We start from the raw sequence: 24,765 nt of genomic DNA on the forward strand, positions 1-24,765 counted from the left end.
TATTTTGGAATACTTAAATGGCCCTCAAAAGCCTGTCTGTGAAGACAGGAAGATCTTAAGAAGGTCCATGTCTTCTACGCAGGGTACCAGGGCTTTTGTCTGCTCTGCCTTTCGATTCGGCTGGCTTGGAGCTCAGCGACTTCGGGCCACACTCAGCTACTTTGAGGGAGGGCAGAGGAGGCGGCGAGCCGCCAGCGGACGGCGGCACTCGGAGGGCTGGGGTCGGTTCCGGCCATCTGCCTGCCTTGTGACATCACAGCGCCAGGACTTTGGGGTTCAAGTTCAAGGAGGCTCCGCTCTTCCCGGCCACGAAAGTCAGAGATTTTCAATGCGAAAGAGTCAGAACTGGAAGAGGTAACGACTCAAGCCGTTGCTTCAGGTCCGGCGAAGGCAGGTGAAAAGATGCACGCAGGGACCAAAAGACCGGTGAGCGAGAAGCTCCCCACCAATTCCCAGGAGCACCAGCGGGTCTTCCGGGTGGACCCCTACCTCTGCTGATTGGTTGGAGCTCGCCGCCACGTGATCCAGAAGCGGGTCGGCCATCGCTTTCCCCTCCCCTTTCATCCCCTCCTCACTTGGAGGTCGCCGGAGGCGGAGAGTGGGTTTCCTAGGCAACCGCAGCGGGTAGTATGTACACACTAGGCCCCAAGGATACAGAGGGTGTTGTGCCTGCTGCAGCAAGACAGGGATTAAGAGGTGGGAGTGGAGTCTGCTGTCTCGGATTGCTGCAAAATCCATCCTCTCTCTGAGATAAGGTGAGTGATTGTCACTTGGTGGCCTCTGGGCTTATCTCACCTGTAGGCAGGCGCCGGGGGTCCTTTGCTCCCCTCTCCTCCTTCTCTGGCCACACCAGGAGGAAGGCAAGAGAGAAGCAAAGTTAAGGTCAAAAGACCCCGGTAATGGTGCAGTGTAAATGATGATAATGAGATAGTAACGTGGCTTTATCTGAGCCAGTCTAGGTTATGGGAGCAAAGCTGAAGAGGAGGAGGAGAAGGAGGGTGGCCCACAGCCTGTGCAGCCTTTACTGAGGGAATGATGCACTCCTTGGACAAACTTGATACTGCTTACCTAGAGCTGGAAAGGCATTTGTTTGGCCCATCGGTAATAATGGATGGATTTGGATCCCTTTATACCCAAGGGAGGAAATAATTTGACCACACAGGGCTTCTAGTTTGTAGAAAGGAAATTTGATTTTTCTCACAATGACACCCTCCTCAGCTCTCATGGCAGAGAGAAACATGGTCTTGTAGAAATGAATTATTGTTATACTCTAATTGGTCATGTACAGAAAGCATTTCTTTAAGTTGTATCATACAGGACCCTGTGGCATAACAATTAATTCAAACCATTAAAAAAACAAATTTTTATGAAACACCAAGCACTGTGATGGGTCCATTGTCCTTGCCTTCAATGAACATGTAAGGGGGAAAGACCTGGCAGCATCACAATACAGTGGGACAGGTGCTGTATATAAGGGCATATGCAGGCCTTAACTGGAGTTATGGGAGGAAGAGAATTATTATAATACTACTAGAGAGAATTAAAGTCTTCAGAAGATCCTTGACTTAAATCTTTAAAGGTTTTATGTCCATAAAGTCCAGGGAAAGTTAGGGAGGGGAAACAGTATGTGCCAAAGTACAGAAACATCCCAGCCGTTCAGAGAACTATAGTTGTGACCTGAGCCTGAGGTGCTCTTGGGAGTTTGTGGTTGATGAACTTGAGAGGTAGGCGGGAGTTCGAGTTTGGAGACTGTGAATACCTTCCAAGGGGAATAGTGTGAGTGGATTTACCTTTCAGGAGGTGGTTGTCACAGTAGTGTAGAGGATGGATTGGCAGGACGTGGGACTGCAAGAAAGGCATCAGTTAAGTTGAAGTGATGAGAGCCTGAATCAAAGCAGAGGCAATTGGATAGAATGGAGGGGGGAAAAAAAACCTTGATCAACATTTAAGCAGTATATGAAGAAAGATTCAGTGAGTGAGCAAAAGTCGGAGAAAGAAAAAAGAGGGGTTGAGCATGAGTCCTAGGTTTCTGACTTGGATGATTAGAAGAATGGTGCCATTTACCAAGAGAAAACATGTATTAGGAGAAGGAGGCTGGCTGGAAAATATAATGAGTCCAGTTTTGGGCAAACTGAATCTGAGACACTTTCAGATAGAGCTTTCCATGTGGGTAGTGGGACAGTTGCACAAAAAAGAGGAAGATAAAAATTAGCAATTTTTCATCAAGAACGAAACGATTAATCATAAAATTAGGTTTTAAATACAAGTAGAGAGAAGCCAAGGAGAAAAAAATCATACCAAAGAAAGAAAATTTAAAGAGTCACCAGCATCGGCAAATTCCAACTCAACCTCAGATTAAGTTGAGAGCTGACACATGTCCAGTGTCTTTGGCAATTAGATTATCGTCGACTTGGAAAAAGAAACTGCGGTGGCTTAAGGTGTCTCCACTGAGATTGCACTGAGTTGAGAACTGAATAGAGGTACTGAAGTGTTGCTGATTACTACTATCTTCGCTAATGTTTGCTAATGCTAATATGATGCCAATGACTTCTATCTAGAAGTTTTTCTGTAAAGGGATCTAAAATCAGCTATTCATAGAATACAGGATTGGAGAACTTTAAAAAAAAAAAAGATAGTAATACTCTAACATTCACATTTGGAGAGAAAAGAGACCCTCAGAGAAGGAAAGATGGGAATAAATGAAAAGGAGGAGGATTTGTCAGACCAATGTTCTGAAAGAGACTGAAGAGGATGAGATAGGTACACAGGAAAAGGGATTCATTTCGGACAAGAGAAAGAATACTTTTACTACAACAAGAATCAGAAAGGGAAAAAAATAGAGTTGACCCTTGAACAACATGGGGGTTAATCCACAAATAACTTATAGTTGGCCTTCCTGTCCTTGGTTCTTCTGCATCCTCAAAGATTTAACAAGGCATGGACCATGTAGTACTCTAGTATTTACCGTGGAAAAATACCCACTTTCAATTCAACCCTCATTGTTCAAGTGTCAACTGTATATTTTAAGAAATAAGGGAATTTAAGGACTGTATATCCAATGGCATAACTATTCTCTGTGAATATGGGGACAAGATCATCTGCTAAGAGAGAGAGAGAACTTGAGAAGAATGGTGAAAGGTTAGAATAGTTCTGATGTCCTGAATCCCAGATCTGTATCTTTGGTCTTACTCTCTAGGAGAGGAAGTTGAAGAAGAAAATATAAGCCTGTTGTTGAATCCAGCTAAAGTTAGACGCCATGCATTTGTAGTGCCTTCAATTCACATGTCTAGTTGGTCATGTGAAATATTCCAGGAGCACTCCAGAGCTGAGAGCAGAGGTGTCTGGATCAGTCCAGGATTTGAGATTTGAAGGGTGAAAGCTATAGAAGTTCCTAGTGGCTCCTGGTTCCCTGAAGGAGCTAGAGAAGACCTGCAGTTACTTACATGGGTGGGCCCTGAAAAGAGCTTTCCCAAGGTGCAGGAGAGTGGTTACAAGCTGAGCGTCAGGACACTCACTTGTTGATGGAATCAAAAGTCACTTTGGGTCCAGTTGTGACTAGAGAAAGCATGTGAGACTTGTAAATACCATCATTCAGATGTAGTTATGCATAATTTCATAACTCAGATGTATTTATGCAAATTATAGAATTTGGGGGTTTTAAATTAAATTTTGTTTTGCTAATTAACTATTGAATTACAATAAGGTTTTTCCTAAGGGCATTGGTGAAGATAAATTGAAGGGAGAGAAAAGGCAAGTATCCCAAATATGCATAATTCTCTATCAAGAAAAAGTAGTCTCCTTGAATAAATGGAGAGTTCTATCTTGTTCTTGAGGAAGACTCAATACTGTAAAGATGGAAGTTCTCCCTAAATTAATCTTTACAATCAAATCTCAATCAAAATCCCAAGTGAATTTTTAAAAACTAAACGCAAAATAGTCATAAATGTTTGGGGAAAATAAATACGAAAGAATAACTTGGAAATTTCCAAAAAAGAAAATGAGGTGGAAATTTACAATATAAATCACAGTGATTAATATAGAATAATGCCACAGGAATAGATAGAGCTAAGGCAAAACACAAAAAGTCCACAGTTAACCTCAAGCGTATGTGATAATTAAATGAGTAATGAAGGGAGCAGTTTGATATCCTTAGATGGGACTAGAAAACTTGGATCATTATTTGGTGACTTTAAGGGTGCTAAAAGGGGGCATCTTGAGTGGTGGTAGGAAGGCTTTTCCTTTGGTGCTCACAGACATTAAATATAGGGGCTTCTCTTCCAATGGGAAGAGGGACTGCAAAGCCCCCCTTTACTTGTGGTGCCATCCAAATGAACCTGAGGAGGGAAAACTGTGCCCTGCTCTCTGTATGGGCCTCTGATGGAATATCTAAATTCCTTCAGGTAGTTCTTTGCTAAGTGCTCCCTTGTTTGGCCACTCCTATGCTGTGAGATCTGGGGCTTGTCCAAGAACAAGGTAAAGACACAGATGCCAACTGGAAGCAGGGAAGGAATAATCAGTATTATTGCAGTACGGATCCATCATCTCACCACCGCTCCCCATCCTCACTACCATCACCCTATTCCAGCCACCATCCCTATGTTTTTACAACTGCTTCTTGACTGACCTTACTTCTGCCCTCAATCCTTACAGCCTATTTGCAAAAGAGTAGCTAGGTTGATCCCTTTAAAAACCTAACACAGCTTGTGTTATTCTTCCATTCAGAATCCTCATTTAGCTTTCCAGCTTACTCAGTGAAACCCAAAATCCTCATGAGAGCTTACAAGATAGCACCCCATCTGGCTGCACAGTACCTCTCTGACCACACATCCTACCAGTATCCACTTCCCTCACTAGGCTCCAGCTACATACATCATTTTACTTGCTATTCTACAAACATGCCAGGTATACTCTCTCCCTACTTTGTTTGCCTTTGTTCTTCCCCCTGCTTGGATGCCTTTCCCTCAGATTCTTCATGGCCCATACTCCTCCATTTCCCACAGTTCTTTTCCATATGCCACCCTATCAAAGAAATCTACTTTTTTCTCCCACATCTATCATTCTCTAACTGGTAGCTATTAGTCCCTTAATGCATAAATGAATGACCGAGTGAATGAGCAGATATTCCAATGTAGTAGGATAATTTTCTGGCTGTACTTTTCTCTGGTGCTAGCTGAAGTCCCTTCCTCAGCATAGTGGGGCAATGTCCCCAGTATACAAAGCCTGAATGCAAATATAGGCTCTTCGCAGTACCCTGATACAGATCTCAAAATCCTTTGATTTGCTCATTCTGGATGGTCCGCAACCACTTTCTTCCCATTTACTCCTGTTCTGAGTTTGGGGGATTTTTTTTAGGATGGTTTTGTAAAATTTTTTTCTCTGGTACCTTGAATTTCGGGCTAGTTTATACTGGTGGGCTTTTCTCTCAATCTAATGCCATCTGCTTTATCTTCATTCTAAAGACCTTTCTCAACATCTTTGGCCACCAGTGCTCTTATCCTAGCACTGCTACATGTCCCTTTCTTATTTGCCTAGCTCTTTAACCATTCTAGCAAGACATGGGGAGAGAAGGTAGGTAAACGCATAGGCTCAAGTCATCATCTTTTTTTTCTTAAAATTTTAATTTATGTATACACTACCACGTGTATATAATTTTGAATAAATGATTTAAAATAAGCAAATACTTTAAAAAATAAACATTTAAGTAAAATTTCCTTAAGTATAACATACATATAGAAATCACATAAATCTTAATTAGATATCTAATTTTTTCTCTCAAAGTGAATTAATTCCTTTAACTAGCACCTAGATCAAAATAGTTATCTTCATCAGCACTCCAGAACCCATTTTTTACCTCCTCCTAGTCAATCATCCCTGAAAGGTAATCACTATCCTGACTTGTAATACCATAGATTTAGTTTTCAGATTTTATAGGAATAGAGTCATGCAGTATATTCTCATCATGTATGTGTCTTTCTTTGCTCTACATTGTGTTCGTGAGAATCGTCCATGTTGTATACAACAACAGTCTCTTTCTCATTCCACTCCTGGGTATAAACCCCAAAGAAATATGTACCTATGTCCTACATGATAAAAAATGTCCAGGGAAACACTATTTAGCTCTAATCTAGAGACAGTCCAAATGTCTACTAGCAGCGGAATGGATAAGTAAATGGTTATGTATTCATACTATACAATACTAAACGTGCTTTTTTAAAGTGTAGGGTTTTTTTTTCCAATTTTTTGCCTAGATCCATTTCTGTGCAAACTCCCATGCCTACTATAACCACACCAGCTTTCACCTGTATCTAAGGTAACTCATGTTAACATCTTGGTATGTATCTTTACATATTTTCTCCCTGCATATACATAATCATATACACACATACATATCTCTCTACCTATATCCACACACACACAATATGCACACACATATTTGTAGGGGAGTTATTATAAAAAGTAAGATCACAATAAACAAATACATACCATTTCTACATCTTGCTTTGTCATGTCTGCATATTAAAACCATGCTTCCTATATTTTAAAATTAGTATATTTCTGGAATAATATAATGACTATATTAAAATTATGAAAAATTAGGTTAAATTTTATTGAAGCTATTTAGGTATTTAGTAGTTCATGTCATCTAAAATGAAGAAGAAGTTGATCAATTCATTTTAATATACATTTATTACCATGCCTATGGTATATCACCAAACCCTGAGGATTCTCTTCTTTGCTAACTGTTCTTAGAGAACTGTGTTCAGATTGGGACACCACAGTATAATAGGAAGAATGAACTGGAGCTGGTTCAAGGGAGAGAAACAGGAATCTTTCTAGTGAGAGAACTAAAGGACATGAACTGGAGGTAAGGTAAAGGTGCAGACAAGAGATGATTATGTTCTTCAAGTATTAAAGGCTCATGGTATGGAAGAAAAATTATACTTGCTTTATTTGAATACAAGAAGTAGAATGACAGCGAATGGGGAGGAATTAATGTAGAGACAGAATTAAACTCAGAATGAAAAATAATTTTCTAACGGAAAACTTCAGAGACAGATTGGACTGCCTTGGGGTCCAGACATAGTTGGTAATATATTGTTGGAAAATTTTAAGCCACGGATGGGTGGTTCCACCTAAGTAGTTTTAAGGTCCTTTACAATGATACAGCATGGCTCTAGTATTTATTTTATTTCAACTTTTCATTTTCCTCAAGAGACATATTAATGGAAGATGATTGAATGTGAAGACCTAAACCAAGAAGAAATAATTAAAGAACTGGTGAGTCAAAGCCAAGTTTCTTTTCAAATACATTTGTAAGAATATTAAATGGAACATTTTTACACTCCTTTCTGGAGCTTATCTACAGATTTCTTCTACTCTATAGCCTCTGGAAGTAGGGGAAAGTCATGCACATACTACTTTTCTTTTTCTAAGTCAAAAATGACGTCAGTGAAACTGACAGTTTATAATTTCTAATGGCAAAAATAATTTTTATTATCTTAAATAGGTAATAACCCAGTTTCTTTTTTAAAAACAGTGTTTATGCAATGGTTTATCTTATGAGATGATCGGACAAAAAGGATCAGACACTTCAAAATTGGAAATGTTTTTCTCAGGGTATCCTCGTATAGTTGGATTATCATTATTTCCTAATTTAACAAGCCTCACAATTGTTGCTCAAGATATAAAAGAAATTTCAGGACTAGAGACTTGTTTACAGCTTAAAGAACTTTGGATTGCCGAATGCTGCATAGAGGTGAGTCTAAACATAACCTTACATGAAGTATTTCTGCTGAATTCTTTGGCTTTAGAAAAATAATTCATTGAAATATATGCTTGAGGCATGGATCAAAGTAGATGAATTCATTCATGATGAATTGCAATAAAACCCTTTGCCCAGTAAAACAAGACAAACAGAAACAGACAAATGGACAAAATATAAAAATAGATTTATACAAAGAAGAAAATAGAAATAAAGACCCAAAACACAGACACTATTTTTTAGGAATCAGAACAGATCAAATAATACCCAATATTGCTTAGGAGTGGAATTGTTCACTATGACACTGTTGGTTGTGTGAAAATTATAATATCTATATTGAAAAGCAATATTAAAAAATATTTCAAGAGCCAGAGAAAGGTACATAACTTTGACTCAGAAATTTTTATTCTAAGACTTTTACCCTAGAGAAGTAATTAAATAGCAGAAAAAAAACGTAGGCATAAGGTTATTTGTTACAATATTATTTATAATAGTTAAAAACTTGAAAATGAATATGCTACCCAGTCATTTCTAAAAAAATTATTATAAACATAATGAAATATTTTGTAATTATTAAATATTATAATTTGAAAGATTATGAAAATACTTTAGATGGCTATAAATTTAAAAAGCCCCATAAAATTGTATAATCATATACAAATAGGTATAGAGTTGAATACAATTTAAAAACAATATGAAAATTGCAAATAGTTGTATTTAGGTGGAAAGATTATATGTTTTTTAATTTTAGTTCATTTTGCTGGGTATTGATTTTGCAATCTACTCTGAAAATTTGATTTTTTTAAATTTATAATGATATTTATTTTTTTCCATTATAACTGATTTACAGTGTTCTGTCAATTTTCTACTGTACATCAGGGTGACTCAGTTACACATACACATATACTTTCTTTTTTCTCACATTATCATGCTCCATCGTAAGTGATCAGACATAGTTTCCAGTGCTACATAGCAGGATCTCATTGCTAATCCATTCCGAAAGCAATAGTCTGCATATATTAACGCCAAGCACCCCATCCATCCCACTCCCTCCCCATCCCACTTGGCAACCACAAGTCTGTTCTCCAAGTCCATGAGTTTCTTTTCTGTGGAAAGGTTCATTTGTGCCAAATATTAGATACCAGATATAAGTGATATCATATGGTATTTGTCTTTCTCTTTCTGACTTACTTCACTTAGCATGAGAGTCTCTAGTTCCATCCAAGTTGCTGCAAATGGCATTGTTTTGTTCTTTTTATGGCTGAGTAGTATTCCATTGTGTACATATACCACATCTTCCTCATCCAATTATCTGTCAGTGGACATTTGGCTTGCTTCCATGTCTTGGCTATTGTGAATAGTGCTGCAATGAACATGCGGGTGCATGTGTCTTTTTCAAGGAAAGTTTTGCCCGAATATATGCCCAAGAGTGGGATGGCTGGGTCATGTGGTAGTTCTATGTATAGTTTTCTAAGGTACCTCCATACTGTTCTCCACAGTGGTTGTACCAGCTTACATTCCCACAAACAGTGCAGGAAGGTTCCCTTATCTCCACACCCCCTCCAACATCTGTTATTTGTGGACTTCTTAATGATGACCATTCTGACTGGTGTGAGGTGGTATCTCGTGGTAGTTTTGATTTGCATTTCTCTAATAGTCAGTGATGTTGAGCATTTTTTCATGTGCTTGTTGGCCATCTGTATATCTTCCTTGGAGAAATGTCTGTCTATTCAGGTCTTCTGCCCATTTATCAATTGGGTGGTTGGCGTTTTTGCTGTTGAGTTGTATAAGTTGCTTGTATATTTTAGAGATTAAGCCCTTGTCAGTTGCATCATTTGAAACTATCTTCTGCCATTCTGTAAATTGTCTTGTTGTTTTTTTGGTTTCCTTTGCTGTGCCAAAGCTCGTCAGTTTGATTAGACCCCATGGATTTATTTTTGCTCTTATTACTGTGGCATTGGGAGACAGACCTGAGAAAACATTTGTAAGGTTGATGTCAGAGAATGTTTTGCCTATGTTCTCTTCCAGGAGTTTGATGGTGTCTTGTCTTATATTTAAGTCTTTCAGCCATTTTGAGTTTGTTTTTGTGCATAGTGTGAGGGTGTGTTCTAGTTTCATTGGTTTGCATGCAGCTGTCCAGGTTTCCCAGCAATACTTGAGGAAAAGACTCTTTTTTCCCATTTTATGTTCTTGCCTGCTTTGTCAAAGATTAACTGACCATAAGTGCCTGGGTTTATTTCTGTGTTCTCTATTCTGTTGCATTGGTCTGTATGTCTGTTTTGGTACCAGTACCACACTGTCTTGATGACTGTGGCTTTGTAATATTGCCTGAAGTCTGGGAGAGTTATGCTTCCCACTTGGTTTTTGTTCCTCAGAATTGCTCTGGCAATTTTGGATCTTTTGTGGTTCCATATATAAATCAAGAACATATTGTTTGTTCTGTGAATTTCATAATTTTGTGAAAAATGTCATGGAAAATTTGATAGGGATTGCATTGAATCTGTAGATTGCTTTGGGTAGTATGGCCATTTTTACAATATTAATTCTTCTAACCCAGGGGCGTGGAATATCTTTCCATTTCTTTACATCTTTTTTTAATTTCCTTGATTAATGTTTTATAGTTCTCAGCATATAAGTCTTACCTCCTTGGTCAGCTGTATTCCCAGGTATTTGATTTTTTTGGGTGCAATTTTAAAAGGTATTGTATTTCTATATTCCTTTTCCAGTATTTCATTGTTAGTATACAGAAATGCGACTGATTTCTGAATGTTAATCTCATATCCTGCTACTTTGCTGAATTTGTTGATCAGTGCAAGTCGTTTTGGGGTTGAGTCCGTAGGGTTTTCTATATATAGTATCATGTCATCTGCATCCAGTGACAGTTTTACCACTTCTCTTCCTATTTGGATGCCTTTTATTTCTTTTGTTTATCTGACTGCTGTGGCTAGGACTTCCAGTACTATGTTGAATGACAGTGGTGAGAGTGGACATCCTTGTCTTGTTCCAGATTGTAGTGGGAAGGCTTTCAGCTCTTCTCCATTGAGTATTATATTTGCTGTGGGTCTGTCATAAATGGCTTTTATTATGTTAAGGTATGTTCCCTCTATACCCACTTTGGTAAGAGTTTTTATCATGAATGGATGTTGGACTTTGTCCAATGCTTTTCCTGCATCTATTGAGATGATCATGTGGTTTTTGACTTTTCTTTTGTTAATGTGGTGTATGACATTGATTTATTTGCATACATTGAACCATCCTTGTGCACCTTGGATGAATTCCACCTGGTCGTGATGTATGATCTTTTTTATATGTTGTTGGATTCAGTTGGCTAAATTTTGTTGAGAATTTTTGCATCTATATTCATCAAAGATACTGGCCGATAGTTTTCTTTTTTGGTGGTATCTTTGTCTGGTTTTGGAATTAGGGTGATGGTGGCATCATAGAATGTCTTTGGGAGTGTTCCTTCTTCTTCAAACTTTTGAAAAAGTTTAAGGAGGATGGGTATAAGTTCCTCTTTGTAAGTTTGGTAGAATTCACCTGTGAAGCCATCTGGTCCTGGACTTTTATTTGTAGGGAGTGCTTTTATGACATATTCAATTTCATTTCTAGTGATCAGTCTGTTCAGCTGATGTATTTCTTCTTGATTCAGTTTTGGCAGGCTGTATAGCCTCTAGAAAGTTGTCCATTTCTTCCGGGTTGTCAAATTTTTTAGCATACGATTGTTCATAATATTCTCTCATGGTTTTTTGTATTTCTGTAGTATCAGTTTTGACTTCTCCCTTTTCATTTCTTATTTTGTTTATTTGGGTTTTTTCTCTTCTTTTCTTGATGAGTCTGGCCAGAGGTTTATCAATTTTGTTTACCTTTTCAAAAGAACCAGCTCTTGGTTTTGTTGATGTTTTTCTATTTTTTTTTTCTGAATCTCTATTTTACTGATTTCCTCTCTGATCTTTATGATTTCCTTCCTCCTGCTGACTTTAGGTTTTGTTTGTTCTTTTTCTAATTAATTCTGGTGGTAGGTTAAGTTGTTGATTTGAGATTTTTCTTCTCTTTTTAGGAAGGTCTCTATTGCTATGAATTTCACTCTAAGCACTGCTTTTGTGGCATCCCATAGATTTTGAGTGCTTGTGTCTTCATTATCATTTCTCTCAAGGCATTTTTTAATTTCCTTCCTGATTTCCTCATTGACCTATTGGTTTTTTAGTAGCATGTTGTTTAGTCTCCATGTAGTCTGTTTTTTCTCATTTCTTTTCCTGTGGTTGGTTTCTAGTTTCATGTATTGTGGTCAGAGAAGATACTTGAAATAATTTCTACACTCTTAAATTTGTTGAGGTTAGCTTTGTGACCCAGGATGTGATCAATTCTTGAGAATGTTCCATGTGCACTTGATAAGAATGTATATTCTGATTTTTTTGGATGTAATGTCCTGAAAATGTCGATTAAGTCTAACTTTTCTGTTGTTTCCTTTAGGATCTCTGTTGCTTTATTGATTTTCTGTCTAGAGGATCTGTCCATTGATGTGAGTGGGGTTATAAGTCTCCTATTATGATTGTATTCCCATCAGTTTCTCCTTTTATGTCTGTTAGTATATGTTGTAGGCTTCTGGGCACTTCTATAGTAGGGGCATATATACTGATGACTATAACATCCTCTTCTTGAGTGGATCCATTAAATAGTGTCCATCTTTTTCTTTATGGTCTTCATTTTAAAGTCTGTTTTGTCTGATATGAGTATTGCAACCCCTGCTTTCCTGTCTTGTCCATTGGCATGAAATATCATTTCCCATCCCCTCATTTTCAATCTATATGTGTCCTTTGCCCTAAGGCGAGTTTCTGGTAGATGGTAGGTTGAAGGTTTTTGCTTTATTATCCAGTCTGCCACTCCGTGCCTTTTGATTGGAGCATTCAGTCCATTGACATTTGAAGTGATTATTGATAGATATGTATTTATTGCCATTTTAAACCTTGTTTTCCAGTTGATTCTTTGTTTCTCTTTTCTTCTTTTTTTGGTTGGATGATTCCATTTGTTTTATGCTTGAGTACTTTTCTTTTCAGTGTTTGTGAATGTAATGTTTGGTTTTGATTTGTGGTTGCCCTGTTTTTTAAGTATGTTAACCCCTTCTTATATCTGCTTGCTTTAGCCTGAGAGTCATATAGGCTCAAACACATCATTAAATAAAAAAAGAATCTGTATTTTCTTACTTTCCTTCCCCACATTGTATGATTTTGTTGTCTTTTTTTTTTTTTTAACATCTTCATGTTTAGATGTGTATGCTGGCTTATTTAAGTGAGTGCTTTCCAATTGTGGTTTCCTCCTTCTTAATTCTTCTTACTTTTTATTTTTAAATTTAGAGAAGCCCTTTCAGTATTTCTTTTAGAATGGGTTTAGTATTGCTGTACTCTTTTAGCTTTTGTTTGTTGGAGAAATTCTTTATTTCCCCTGCCATTTTAAATGATACTCTTGCTGGATAGAGTATTCTAGGTTGCAAATTTTTTCCTTTCAGCACTTTAAATATTTCTTGCCACTCCCTTTTGGCCTGTAGTGTTTCTGTAGAGAAACCAGCTAAGAGCCTTATGGGGGTTCCCTTATTATTAACACTTTGCTTTTCTCTTGCTGCCTTTAGAATCCTCTCTTTAACTTTTGCCATTTTTATTATAATATGTCTTGGTGTGGGCCTGTTTGGGTTCAACTTGTTTGGGACCCTCTGTGCTTCCTGTATCTTGATATCAGTATCCTCTAGATTTGGAAAGTTTTCAGCCATAATTTCTTCAAATATATTTTCAATCCCCTTTTCTTTTTCTTTTCCTTCTGGAATTCCTATAATGTGTAGATTGGCCCACTTTATGTCATCCCATAGGTCTCATATTGCTTTCATGTTTTTTCATTTGGTTTTTGGTCTGCTGTCCTGATTGGATGATTCCCATTATTCTATCTTCCAAATCACTAATTCGTTCCTCTGCATTATTCATTCTGGTCTTTATTGCCTTTAGCTCAGTTTGCATCTCTGCAAATGAATTTTCTAGTTTTTCTTGGCTCTTCCTTATATTTTCTAGTTCCTTTCTAAAGGAATCTGCATTACTGTTCATATCCTCTCTTAATTCCTTCATATTTTCACTGTCTCCCTTTTGAACTCAATGTCTGTCAAACTGCAGAGGTCTGTTTCATCACTGACTGCTTTAGGTGAATTCTCTTGTTGCTTTAACTGCGAATGGTTTCTGTGCTTCTTCATCTTGCTTGTGTTTTTCTTTTTCTGTGAGTTTGGGGAAGCCAAACTGTAGTCTTGTAAGGCTACTTCTATGCAAGAGTACTACCCCTTTGTATTTTTCAGGGGGGTTACTATTTATTTTTGGTGTGGGAGTTTGAATGTTTGCTCTCTTTTTCTTTGGTGTGAGCAGGCTATTATCCCTAGGATGCTCATTGTGTTTTCAAGGAGAAGGAGGCAATGGGTAGGGCCAGCAGTCAGTGCCTGGTCACTGGGTTCTCAACAGCAGCAAGGACCTGCAGGAAGGTGGCACAGGCTTCTCCTAGTTGCAGGGCCCTGGGATGTGGTAATGAGCTCTAGGAAGATCTCCAAGGTGAACAGAGCATTTGGCAGTAGCAGCAGCAGGGTGAGTGAGTTCCCAAGGGAGTGAGAGCAACAACAGCTTGTGTTCGATTGCAGTGCCGTCCTCTGAGGTAACTGGAACCATAGGTGGTGCCTGTTCAAGGACCCCTAGTGGTAGCAGGCCACGACTGCCTCTGGCGTCAGTGATAACTGTGGTGGTTTCCCCCTACCACTTGTAGACCATGCATAAAGAAACCCGTTTCACTTAGCCCGCATAAGAGGTGCTGTATAGGCTGCTCCTAGTTGCAGGATCCTGGGAAGTGACAGAGATCAGGTGTGTGGGTATTGCCTGGAGTGTTTGTCAGGGGCAGCAGCAGGGCAGGTGTGTTCCAAGGGGTGTGAGAGCACCAACAGGTGGTGTTTGGTCACAGTGCCCTCCTCTGTGGTGCCTTTGAGGTGAATGGGCTGCAAGTGGTGTCTGTTCATGGACCCCTAGTGGTGGCGAGCCACTCCCACCTCTGGAGCCAGAGATAACTGTGGTGATTTGCCCCCACCTCCTGTAGACCATGCAAGAAGCACCTCATCCTGCCACCCCCACAGGAGGTGCTGCAGAAGCTGCTCCTAGTTGCAGGTTTCTGGGAAGGGACAATGATCAAGCGTCTGGGCACTGCCTAGAGTATTTGGCAGTGGCAACAGCAGGATGGGTGTGCTCCCAGGGGAGTGAGAGCAACAAAAGGTGGTGTTCCGTCACAATGTTCTTCTCTGTGGTGCCCTCTGAGGTGGTTGGGGCTGCAACTGATTTTTGTTCAGGCATCCCCAGTGGCGGTGGGCCACACCCACCTCTGGAGTCAGAGATAACTGTGGCAGTTTGCCCCCACAACCTGCAGACCACATAAGAATTACCCTGTTCCACTTAGGCCACGCAGGAGGTGCTGCACCAGCTGCTCCTAGTTGTAGGGTCTTGAGAAGGGACAGTGACCAAGTGTCTGGGTGCCACCCAGAGCATTTAGCAGTGGCAGCTGCAGGGCAGGTGTGTTCCCAGGGGAGCAAGAGCAATAGTATATGATGCTTAGTTGCAGTGCCCTCTTTTTTTCTTTTTTGTCAACCCCTGAAGTGACTGGGCTCCACTCACAGGCCCCCAGTGGTGGCAAGCCATGCCTCCCTCTGGCCTCTGAGACAACCACTGAGGTTCGTCCCTGCCACCTGTAGATCATGCAAGAGGTATCACATCACACTTAGCCCCCCCATGCCCTTAGCCCACACAAAAGGTGCTTGGCCACCTGTAGCCTGCACAAGGAGTACCCAGTCTCCCCTAAATGAGCAAGAGGCTTCTTGCCAACCGTAGCCTGTGGCAGAGCCACCCCGCCCTCTAAGAGCCCGCAGGCACACTCATGCTCCAGTGCAGGGAGTTTCTTATGGTGGTCCTCCCCACCTCTTGCCTCTCCTGGGGACCCGAACCTTCTTCCAGCTTCCCTCTACCATGGCATTCCCCTCCCTAGCCCATTGTGTACCTTTCCCCTGCCTGTGGCACACTGCTCCTTAGCCCCTTAGGCTGTCTCCATACTGCCAGCACCAGTCCTCTCCCTGGGACTGACCTCTGGAGCCTAAGTCTCAGTGCCCAGCCCCTGCCCGAGCATCTCAGGCTGTGGTGTCCTGGCTGGTGGTTCAGATGATCTGTGCGGCTCTCACTCTGCTTTGCAGTTCTCAGTCCAGCTGCTGCACTTTTCTCGGCAACTTGGAGGTCCCTCTAACTTGGCTGATCTTGCCGTCAGTTAGGTGGCTTCCCAGGATGTGGGTTCCTTTTCTCCTTCACAGCTCCCTCTCAGGAATGCCAGTCCCATCCTGATTCCTTTCTCTCTTTTTCTTTTGTTCTACCCAGTTATGTCAAAAGTTTCTTGCCCTTTTTGTAGGTTTAAGTTCTTCTACCAGTATTCAGTTGATATTCTGTGTCAATCGTTTTACATGTAGATGTATTTTTTTGATGTATCTGTGGGAGAAGGTGAGCACCACCTCTTGCTCCACCCCCGAAAATTTGATTTGTAAAGAATGTAGTTAAAATCTACTTTATTGAAGGGATTAATGCAAAAACATAAGTTAACACTATTCAGTCTCCCCTCTTTCTTTTTACAGAAAATTGGAGGTCTTCAAGAATGCAGAAATTTAGAAAAACTGTATTTATATTACAATAAAATTTCTAAAATAGAAAATTTAGAGAAATTATTCAGATTGGAGGTTCTTTGGCTGAACCACAATGCAATTAAAAACATTGAGGTAAGATAAATTCAGTGCTTTATATGTAAAATCAATTATTCCTATGCAAGTTTAACCACAATGTCCAAGAAATATCTGTAACTAGTTTAATTATTGTTAAGAAGAACTAATGTGTATGTAGCATAATATAATATATAGAAAACTTCAGGTGTTCCCATTGTGGCCCAGTGGGTTACAAACCCGACTAATATTCAAGAGGATGAAGGTTTAATCTCTGGCCTTGCTCAGCTCACAGTGTTGCCATGTGCTGTGTTGTAGGTCGACGAAGTGACTTATATCCCACACTGCTGTCTGTTGCTGTGGTGTAGACCAGCAGCTACAGATTTGATTTGACCCCTAGCCTGGGGACATCCATATGCTGTGCATGTGTGCCTAAAAAGCAAAAAAAAAAAAAAAAGGAAAGAAAAGAAAAAGAAAAAGAGAGGGAGGGAGAGAGGAAGGAAGGAATGGAATTTTGTATACATTTTCTTCTCCACCATGTCTGGGAAGTAAGGTGTTATTTCTTCTTTGAAGGTTAAAAAAAATCCAGAGAAGTTTTATATATAACTTGCCTCAGATTATAAACATATTCTGTGTGATATGCTTTGTTCTTCTTCTGTTCTTCCTCCTCTTTCCTCTTCACTCCGCTTCCCATTCCCTCCCCCTTCAGTAATTCTCTCCGGGTTCCAGAGAAACAGAGGTGGCTGCATTGAGACACCCATTTATTTTTGTGTTTGTGAAGTAAATGGCACCAAGTGCTGAGAACACCTGCACAACTAACCAGACAGCTTAGATGATTTATAAATATAGATTTTAATGATTTATTCTAAATTATGTACTGTCTAAATTTTTAGGGCTTACAAACTTTGAAGAATTTAAGCGATCTCAACCTTGCTGGAAATCTAATAAGCAGCATTGGTATGTACACTTTGATTTGGAATATGAGACAGTATTATGGTAATTTTTATCAGAATGAAAAGTACAGTCTTAGGTTTCTTTCTCTTAGACTTTTTTGTATATCTTTGCAAAGCATTTCTAAATCTCTAATTATGGGATGTGAAAGTATTATACATTGATCAGTCAGTAGTTACTAATCATGCAGTGTTACCATTAGTCTTATTTATATGCCAGAAAAGATGGTCATATACAACTAAGAAACATGACAAGATAGGAGCAGGAGGTAAAATAAGAAATTTAATTTTTTCTCATTTTTTTTTTAAGGTCGATGTCTTGATCCCAATGAAAAACTGGAAAGATTAAACCTTTCTGGTAACCAAATATGTTCTTTCAAGGTATGTTTAAGTGGAATAATTTATTTTTTTTAATTTATCAACCTGGATCATAACCCTCTTATTGCAGAAAATGGACTAAATATTCCCATTTTAAAAAATAATTTAATTGTTGTTTTGGACTAATCAGTATTCCTCCCAGAAATTTTAGAATAAGCTGACTAAACTGGCTCTGATGATCTGATACTATTAAAACCAGACAAATAACTATTTACTTGGCTTTTAGGATATCACTTTCTTTTAGTTCTCCTCTCATCATTCTGGCTACACCTCTTCAGTTTTCTTGGTTTTCCTCCTATTCTAGCATCTAAAATATTAATTTTCCCAAGTTAGTCTGAGATCTTTTCTCATTTCTATCTGCATCCATTCTCTAATCACATCATCTTATAACTATAAATACCTTTTATCTACTTATTACTCCTAAATTGGTATCTCTGCTTTCACTAGCAACTACCCAGAATGACAGATATCTCCTAGCCTAACTCAAACTGATTTCCCCTCCACCCTATCTTCATCTCCTACAGACTTCTCCACTTCTCTAAATGGCATCTCCACTCTCCTAGTAACTTAAGCCAAAATCCTCGGAGTCATTTTTGACTCCTCTTATTCATTCACACCCTATATCCAGTCCATCAGCAAATCGTATTGGCTGTACTTTCAGAATATGTCCAGAATCTGACCATTATGTACCACCTGTATCACTATCGGCCTGGTTCATGACACCATCATCTCTTTCCTGCACTAATGGAAAAAGAGCCTGCTAACAGTTCTCCCCTGTTTCACTACGCTCAGTCTGTTCTCCACATGGCAGCCCATTCCTTTAAAAATATGTCAGCTCAAATCATTCTTCTGCTCAAAACGCTCCCTTGGCTTCTCATCTTTCAGAGTAAAAGCCAGTTACAGTGACCCACCAAACTCTTTAATCTAGTCTCCCTAGTGTCTCTCTGACCATAGTTTCTGCCATTCTCCCCTTTGTTTACTCCATTCCAGCCACTTTGGTCTCCTCACTGTTCCTTGAATATATCAAGGACACACACCATAGGGCCTTTGCACTTGCTAGAATATTCTTTCCCCGTACATCTTCATGGCACCTCTCATTTCTTTTAGGACTTTATTCATATGTTATGTTCTTAGTGACACCCTTCCTGCCTAATTTAGGTAAAATAGCAACAGCCTCTCTTATTCTCCCCAACCTGAAGCATTCCTATCACTCTTCCCCTTTTTCACTTCTCCTCTTAGCACTTATCTACAGCCCTTACTAGAATACACACTCCATGAGTACAGGAACTTGGCCTGTTCTGTTCACTGCTATATCCACAATGCTTAAAGCAGTACTTGACTTATAATAAATCTCAATAAACATTTGTGAAGCACATATATGAGAGAGAGAAAAAAACAAATAAGACAATGTTTATGTGGGTAAAAATATTTGAAAGTGCATATTCAAACATTTCCTCTAGACAATATTGAAGAAAGGTAAGTAGATTTACTACTATAGAAATAATTTTGAATTGATCAATATTAAAATAGGCATTCTTTTAACCAGAGAAGAACATAAGAAAACAAAAAGCAACAGAACAAAGCAGAAATGTAATACACACTTTGAAAAGAAATTTAAATAAAATTTAACATTTTTGGTCAAATTCAAGAGGAAATCTTTGATGTGAACACTGAAGGGTTAACAGATTTTCAACAAGCATTGTAGGGGTTTTTTCCTATAACACAGTGGGAAGTAGGCATCCCAAGATGAGAAAAACAATATGCACAAGCATGGAGATAAGAAATCAAGGGATTTATTTGAGTAACATCAGCATGAAAGATCAAAAGGAGCTATGAAAATAAATTCAGAATGCCGTAGGAGGTAACATTTAAGCTAACAAATGAGACATAAGCAGGAGAGTTAACCTAGGGAAAGAATATTTCAAGCAAAGCTGTGAAGGACCTAAGTGGTAAAATAAGTAAAAAAAAAAATAGAAATTCTCAGTGTCTGGAACAGTGAGAGAGAGAAACATGAGTGGAGGCTGCAGAAAAGTGCAGAATGCTGGGAGGATAATGTATCGCCCTGCCATGAAGATGTGCTAAAGTTCATCTCATCCTGGCCAGCCATGACAGCGTTGTGGTGGTAAAGAGCACAGGCTGCATAGACAGAAAGGTCTTTTACTTCTGGCCCTGCCGCAAACCAGAGGCAGCACAATACAAAGGTAATATGAAGTCGAAGTGAAATAATACAAAGCTCTTAAAATAATGACTAACACACAGTAAGCACTCAATAGATAAGCTATTTTATTATTATTACTATCAATTTAATTACATTAACCTATTTCAATTTTCTCATCAAAAGAATAGGAATAAAAATGATTGTGAAGATCCACTGTATGGCATTAAATTAGAAAGGCTTTCTGTAATCATAATGGTTACATCTCATAAAAACATGATTCACAACTTCTGTGCCACTTTCCATCCATTCCAGGTACCACAAGACTAATTTTCAGTGAGATGTTGTGGATAATTGACAATAGGGTATAATAAATTCTATAATAAAGGTAAGCCCAGTGGCTAAGAGACTTCATAGAGAGCATCTATGGGGGATGAAGGCCTAGGGGATGAAGATGATACCTAAGTTGAGTCTTGACAGATTAAGAGGTAAAATTGGGGTGAAGTTCAGTCCACTAAAAGGCATCAGCGTGAATGCAGGTCTAAAGATAAAATAGGATCTGGCACATTCTGAAACTTCAGGTTGTCAGGGTTTAAATAGAATAGACAAGATTAGAGTTGAGCAGGGGCCAGATGCCAAATAAAGGAAGGTGTAAACAATGACTTAAACTTCAAGGGAAAAGATGTTAAGGAGACACATTGTTCTGGAAGTGCATTATCAACCCCTACCCTGAGAGGCTGTGAGGAAAATGAAGCCCTCAAGAGAAAGCTAGCTAGCTCTTAGTTGCCCTTAATAGGCAGAAAGGAAATTTACAGAAATATACAAACAAAAAAACTCAAACCAAAAAACCTAAGAATCGGTAGGTTCAGTGGTAATTATAACAGGACAGAGGTCGCATAGCCTTTGGTGAGAGGAGCGGACCTGGAGACTGAGGAAGATAGCAAGCAGTGTTCCTAGATGGTCAGTGTGAAGAATGATGAAGGGTGTTGCAGACCTACAGCCTTGTTACTACTTGGGCTCTTGTTCGCAAAGGGACTGCGCAGAGAAGGAACAGTGTCTTAACGAGTAAATGGGCTCCAAGGTTTACTGTGGAATTCATGGTTTAGCAAGTATTCTTTGGCCTTTTATATTTAAAGGTTATATGCATGGTTATATAGAGTCTGCTGTTTAATTATTGTTGATCTATTTTTCATGTATTTAGCATCTTTTTCACTAGAGAATAACATTTTATGTATTTAAATCACCTCAACATAGTAAAGCACATGATTAGAATGCATTATATTAAATTATGGGTGCTCTTAAAAAGTTCAAATGCCTCCTTAAGAAATGGACAGTTGCAATTAATTAACTGACCATTATTTTTGTTGTTGTTTTAGGACCTCACCAACTTAACCAGGCTGCGTCACTTAAAGGATTTATGTCTGAATGATCCTCAATATAAAACCAATCCAGTTTGTCTGCTATGTAATTATTCCACACATGTGTTATATCATTTGCCTTACCTTCAAAGACTTGACACATTTGATGTATCAGCAAAGCAAATCAAGGAACTGGCAGATGTAAGTGCATCCCTAATCAGATATCTGTGAGCTAACTTTAATTGACTGCTTCTTTCTGGCTGTGTCAACATGTGGTAGGTAGTATTATCTTGTCAGTCTTGTCACCAGTTCTACTTTTGCCCAATGTGCTGGATATTTCATACAAATGAAAACATTAGTACTAGAATCTCCATTTTTATGACAGTACTAGAAGGTGAATAGAAAGCATTTATAATGTACACAGAACTTGAAGAAAGCCTAAAAAATTATCATGAGTGTTAAGAATAATTGAACTAGGAGTTCCCGTCATGGCACAGTGGTTAACGAATCCGACTAGGAACCATGAGGTTACGGGTTCAGTCCCTGCCCTTGCTCAGTGGGTTAAGGATCTGGCGTTGCCGTGAGCTGTGGTGTAGGTCGCAGACGTGGCTCGGATCCCATGTTGCTGTGGCTCTGGCGTAGGCCAGTGGCTACAGCTCCGATTCGACCCCCAGCCTGGGAACTTCCATATGCCATGGGAGTGGCTCAAAGAAATAGCAAAAAGACACACACAAAAAAAAAAAGAATAATTGAACTATTGATATATATATATATATATACACACACTATATACACACTATATATTATATATACTCTATTTAGGCTTTGTTTTCATAATATGAAATCAAATTAAGCCCAAGTAAAGTAGAAATGAAACAAGTAGTAACCTCCTCTCATTTGGAATATTATATATCAAAATTAGCAAGTATCCATGGTTGAATATGCCAGGATTAGCTAGATTTTAATCTAATTAAAGATGTTTTGTGATTCTCTGTAAATATTGATGGATCTACCCACACTGCCAAAAATCTTAAAGAGCTCTGAAATCTTGAGGAGAGCTTTTGCTGGGCTGCCACTAATTGTCAACCTCCCAGTATAGGGGCTACTTTGACATGAGGTCAGAGATTTTATAATTTGAGTATAGAGTTTGCAGGAATCACCATGTTTATTCCTATTCGTTCCACATTATATTTCTACCACTCTTTCTAGTCTGTTGATTCTCATTTGTTCATTCAGTAAACCATTCAGTAAATAGTTTATGAGTATCTAGAATGTGCCAGGCATGTAGATGCCCCCACATGAAGCCCTCTCATCCTTTCCTTGTGACTCATCCATCATCTCAACATAGATAAAGAATGTCTTTATTGGAGTTCCCACTGTGGCTCCGTGGTAACAAACTCGACTAGTAACCATGAGGATGCTGGTTCGACACCTGGCCGCGCTTAGTGGGTTAAGGATCTGGTGTTGCCGTGAGCTGCAATGTAGGTCGCAGATGCGGCTTGGATCTGATATTGCTGTGGCTTTGGTGTAGGCTGGCAGCTACAGCTCTGATTCGGCCCCTAGCCTGGATGTGGCCCTAAAAAGCAAAAAACAAAAAACAAAAAAAAAAAAAAAGAAAAGAAAGAAAGAATGTCTTTATCAACTTGTTTCTCTTCTCTTGCTAGCCTGAGCATTGATTCTCAAGTTCCATTCTCTCTTCTATTCTCTCAAAACTGAGACTATCCTCTCTCTTGCCCCAATCTAAGAAGTGAACTATCTTGTAATATTGAGTAAAGGGCTAGGGTTCTTGTCTACCAGCAGGTCCTCCATTGGGGAATCAGAGAGGAGTGTCTTCCCTAACAATATTAAGTCAAAATAATGGCAAAACTTTGCAGTGACAACCATGTCTTTTAAATTTCCATGATCATTCCTATAGTTTTTCATCAGGTACTTTCTGCAAAGGTGCTTCACTAAATTAATTGGCTGATTGATTTATTTAACAAATACTTAATGCCTCATTACATTTGAAGCACAGTTCAAGGCACTAGAAATGGAGTGAAAAAGACAGATAAAACCCTTGCTTCCTTGGAGTTTACATTCCAGTGAAAGAAGACAGATAATAAGCAACTAAATGAGTAAACAACTAGTATGTCAGATGGTGATAAGTGCTGTGGAGAAAAATAAAACAAGGGTGAAGGAAACAAGATTGTTGGTGGGGGAAAAAGAAGGATTATTGGCTCTTTAACATGAAGTTGTTGGGAAAGGATTATTAAGGTGACATTTGAGCAGAGACCTGAAGGAAGTAAGGGAGCAAGCTTTTCAGGGATCAGCAAGTACAAAGACCTTGAGCAGGAGCATGCTTCTCATATCTTAAGAACAACAAGGGCATTAGTATGACTGGAGCTGAATAAGTGAAGAGGAATGAAAGAAGTGAAAAATGAATACTGGAGTGGTGAGGGCAGATCATGTGAGACTACAGAACGTTGTAAGGACTTTGGCTATTCCTTTGGGTGATATGAGGCCACTAGAAAATTTTGAATGGAGAAGGGACAAGACCACTTATGTTTCAAAAGGGATCCTTTTGGATAATGAACTAAAAGGATTAGGGGGAAAAGCTGAAAGCAGAGACCAGTTAGATTCCAGAAACTTGGATGAGAGATGTTGATGGTTTGATAGAGGATGTTATAGACAAGGTAGTAAAAAGTAATCAGATTCTAATAGTAGTTAGAAGGTGGAAACCTTCTGGATTTGCTGATAGATTATGAAGTATAGAGAGGAAAAGTAGAGAATAATTTCAAGTTATTGGCCCAAGTAACTGAAGGAGGGAAGGAGTTGCTATTTGATGAGATGAGGAAGAGTATAAGAGAGGAGTACGTTTAGAAGGAAGAATCAGTTTAATTTTAAACAATAAAGTTTGAGCAATCTTTTAAACATCCAAGATGGATATATGAGACTACTATTTAAGAGAGTTGCTTGGGTTGGAGAGATAGATACTGGAATTGAAAGCAGAAGGATGGTACAAAGCCAAGGACTGGATGAGTTACCAAGGGAATGGTGTTGATAGGGAAGTGAGTCACTTGGATAGGTAGGTCCTGACTAACCACCAGGAGGCAAACAAATCAAGAAACACAATTTGCCATTTCCTTAGTTTTATCTTAGTTGTACCTGAGAAACAATCTCTTCTTTTTTTAATTTTAATTTTTATTAGAATATAGTTGATTTAACAAGTTGTGCCAATTTCTGCCATTACAGCAACGTGACCCAGTCATACTTATACATGTACATTCTTTTTCTTATATTATCTTCCATCATGTTCTACCCTAAGAGATTGGCTATAGTTCCCTGTGCTGTACAGTAGGACCTCATTGCTTATCCATCCTAAATGTAATAGTTTGCATCTACTAACCCCAAACTCCCAGTCCATCCCA

At 39.0% G+C, this 24,765-nt stretch overlaps 1 protein-coding gene across 48 annotated transcripts in view; it reads left to right on the forward strand.

Annotated features, from left to right (window-relative positions):
- The first annotated feature begins 600 nt into the window (after positions 1-600).
- LRRC9 (leucine rich repeat containing 9) overlaps positions 601-24,765 on the forward strand; it is a 115,162-nt gene continuing 90,997 nt past the window's right edge. For 19 of the 48 annotated variants that reach the window (XR_014819985.1, XR_014819986.1, XR_014819998.1 and 16 more), the window contains exons 1-7: positions 601-755; positions 7,214-7,278; positions 7,538-7,756; positions 16,437-16,577; positions 17,411-17,474; positions 17,778-17,848; positions 21,377-21,559. Coding sequence is in view for 21 of the 48 variants with exons in the window: in XM_021062226.2 (XP_020917885.1) it covers positions 7,231-7,278; positions 7,538-7,756; positions 16,437-16,577; positions 17,411-17,474; positions 17,778-17,848; positions 21,377-21,559 (726 nt within the window). In the remaining 27 variants the exon portion in view is untranslated. Of the gene's footprint in view, positions 756-6,750; positions 6,866-7,213; positions 7,279-7,537; positions 7,757-16,436; positions 16,578-17,410; positions 17,475-17,777; positions 17,849-21,376; positions 21,560-24,765 lie in introns of all 48 variants that reach the window. The other 29 variants (XR_014820050.1, XM_084982278.1, XM_084982284.1 and 26 more) reach the window with 7 other exon arrangements.

Source organism: Sus scrofa, chromosome 1 (genome assembly GCF_054392235.1).
Source record: "Sus scrofa isolate SSC_HxYL_T2T_F1_AM1 chromosome 1, Sscrofa_HxYL_maternal_Yorkshire_Landrace_v2.0, whole genome shotgun sequence".
Taxonomy (NCBI): Eukaryota; Metazoa; Chordata; class Mammalia; order Artiodactyla; family Suidae; genus Sus; species Sus scrofa.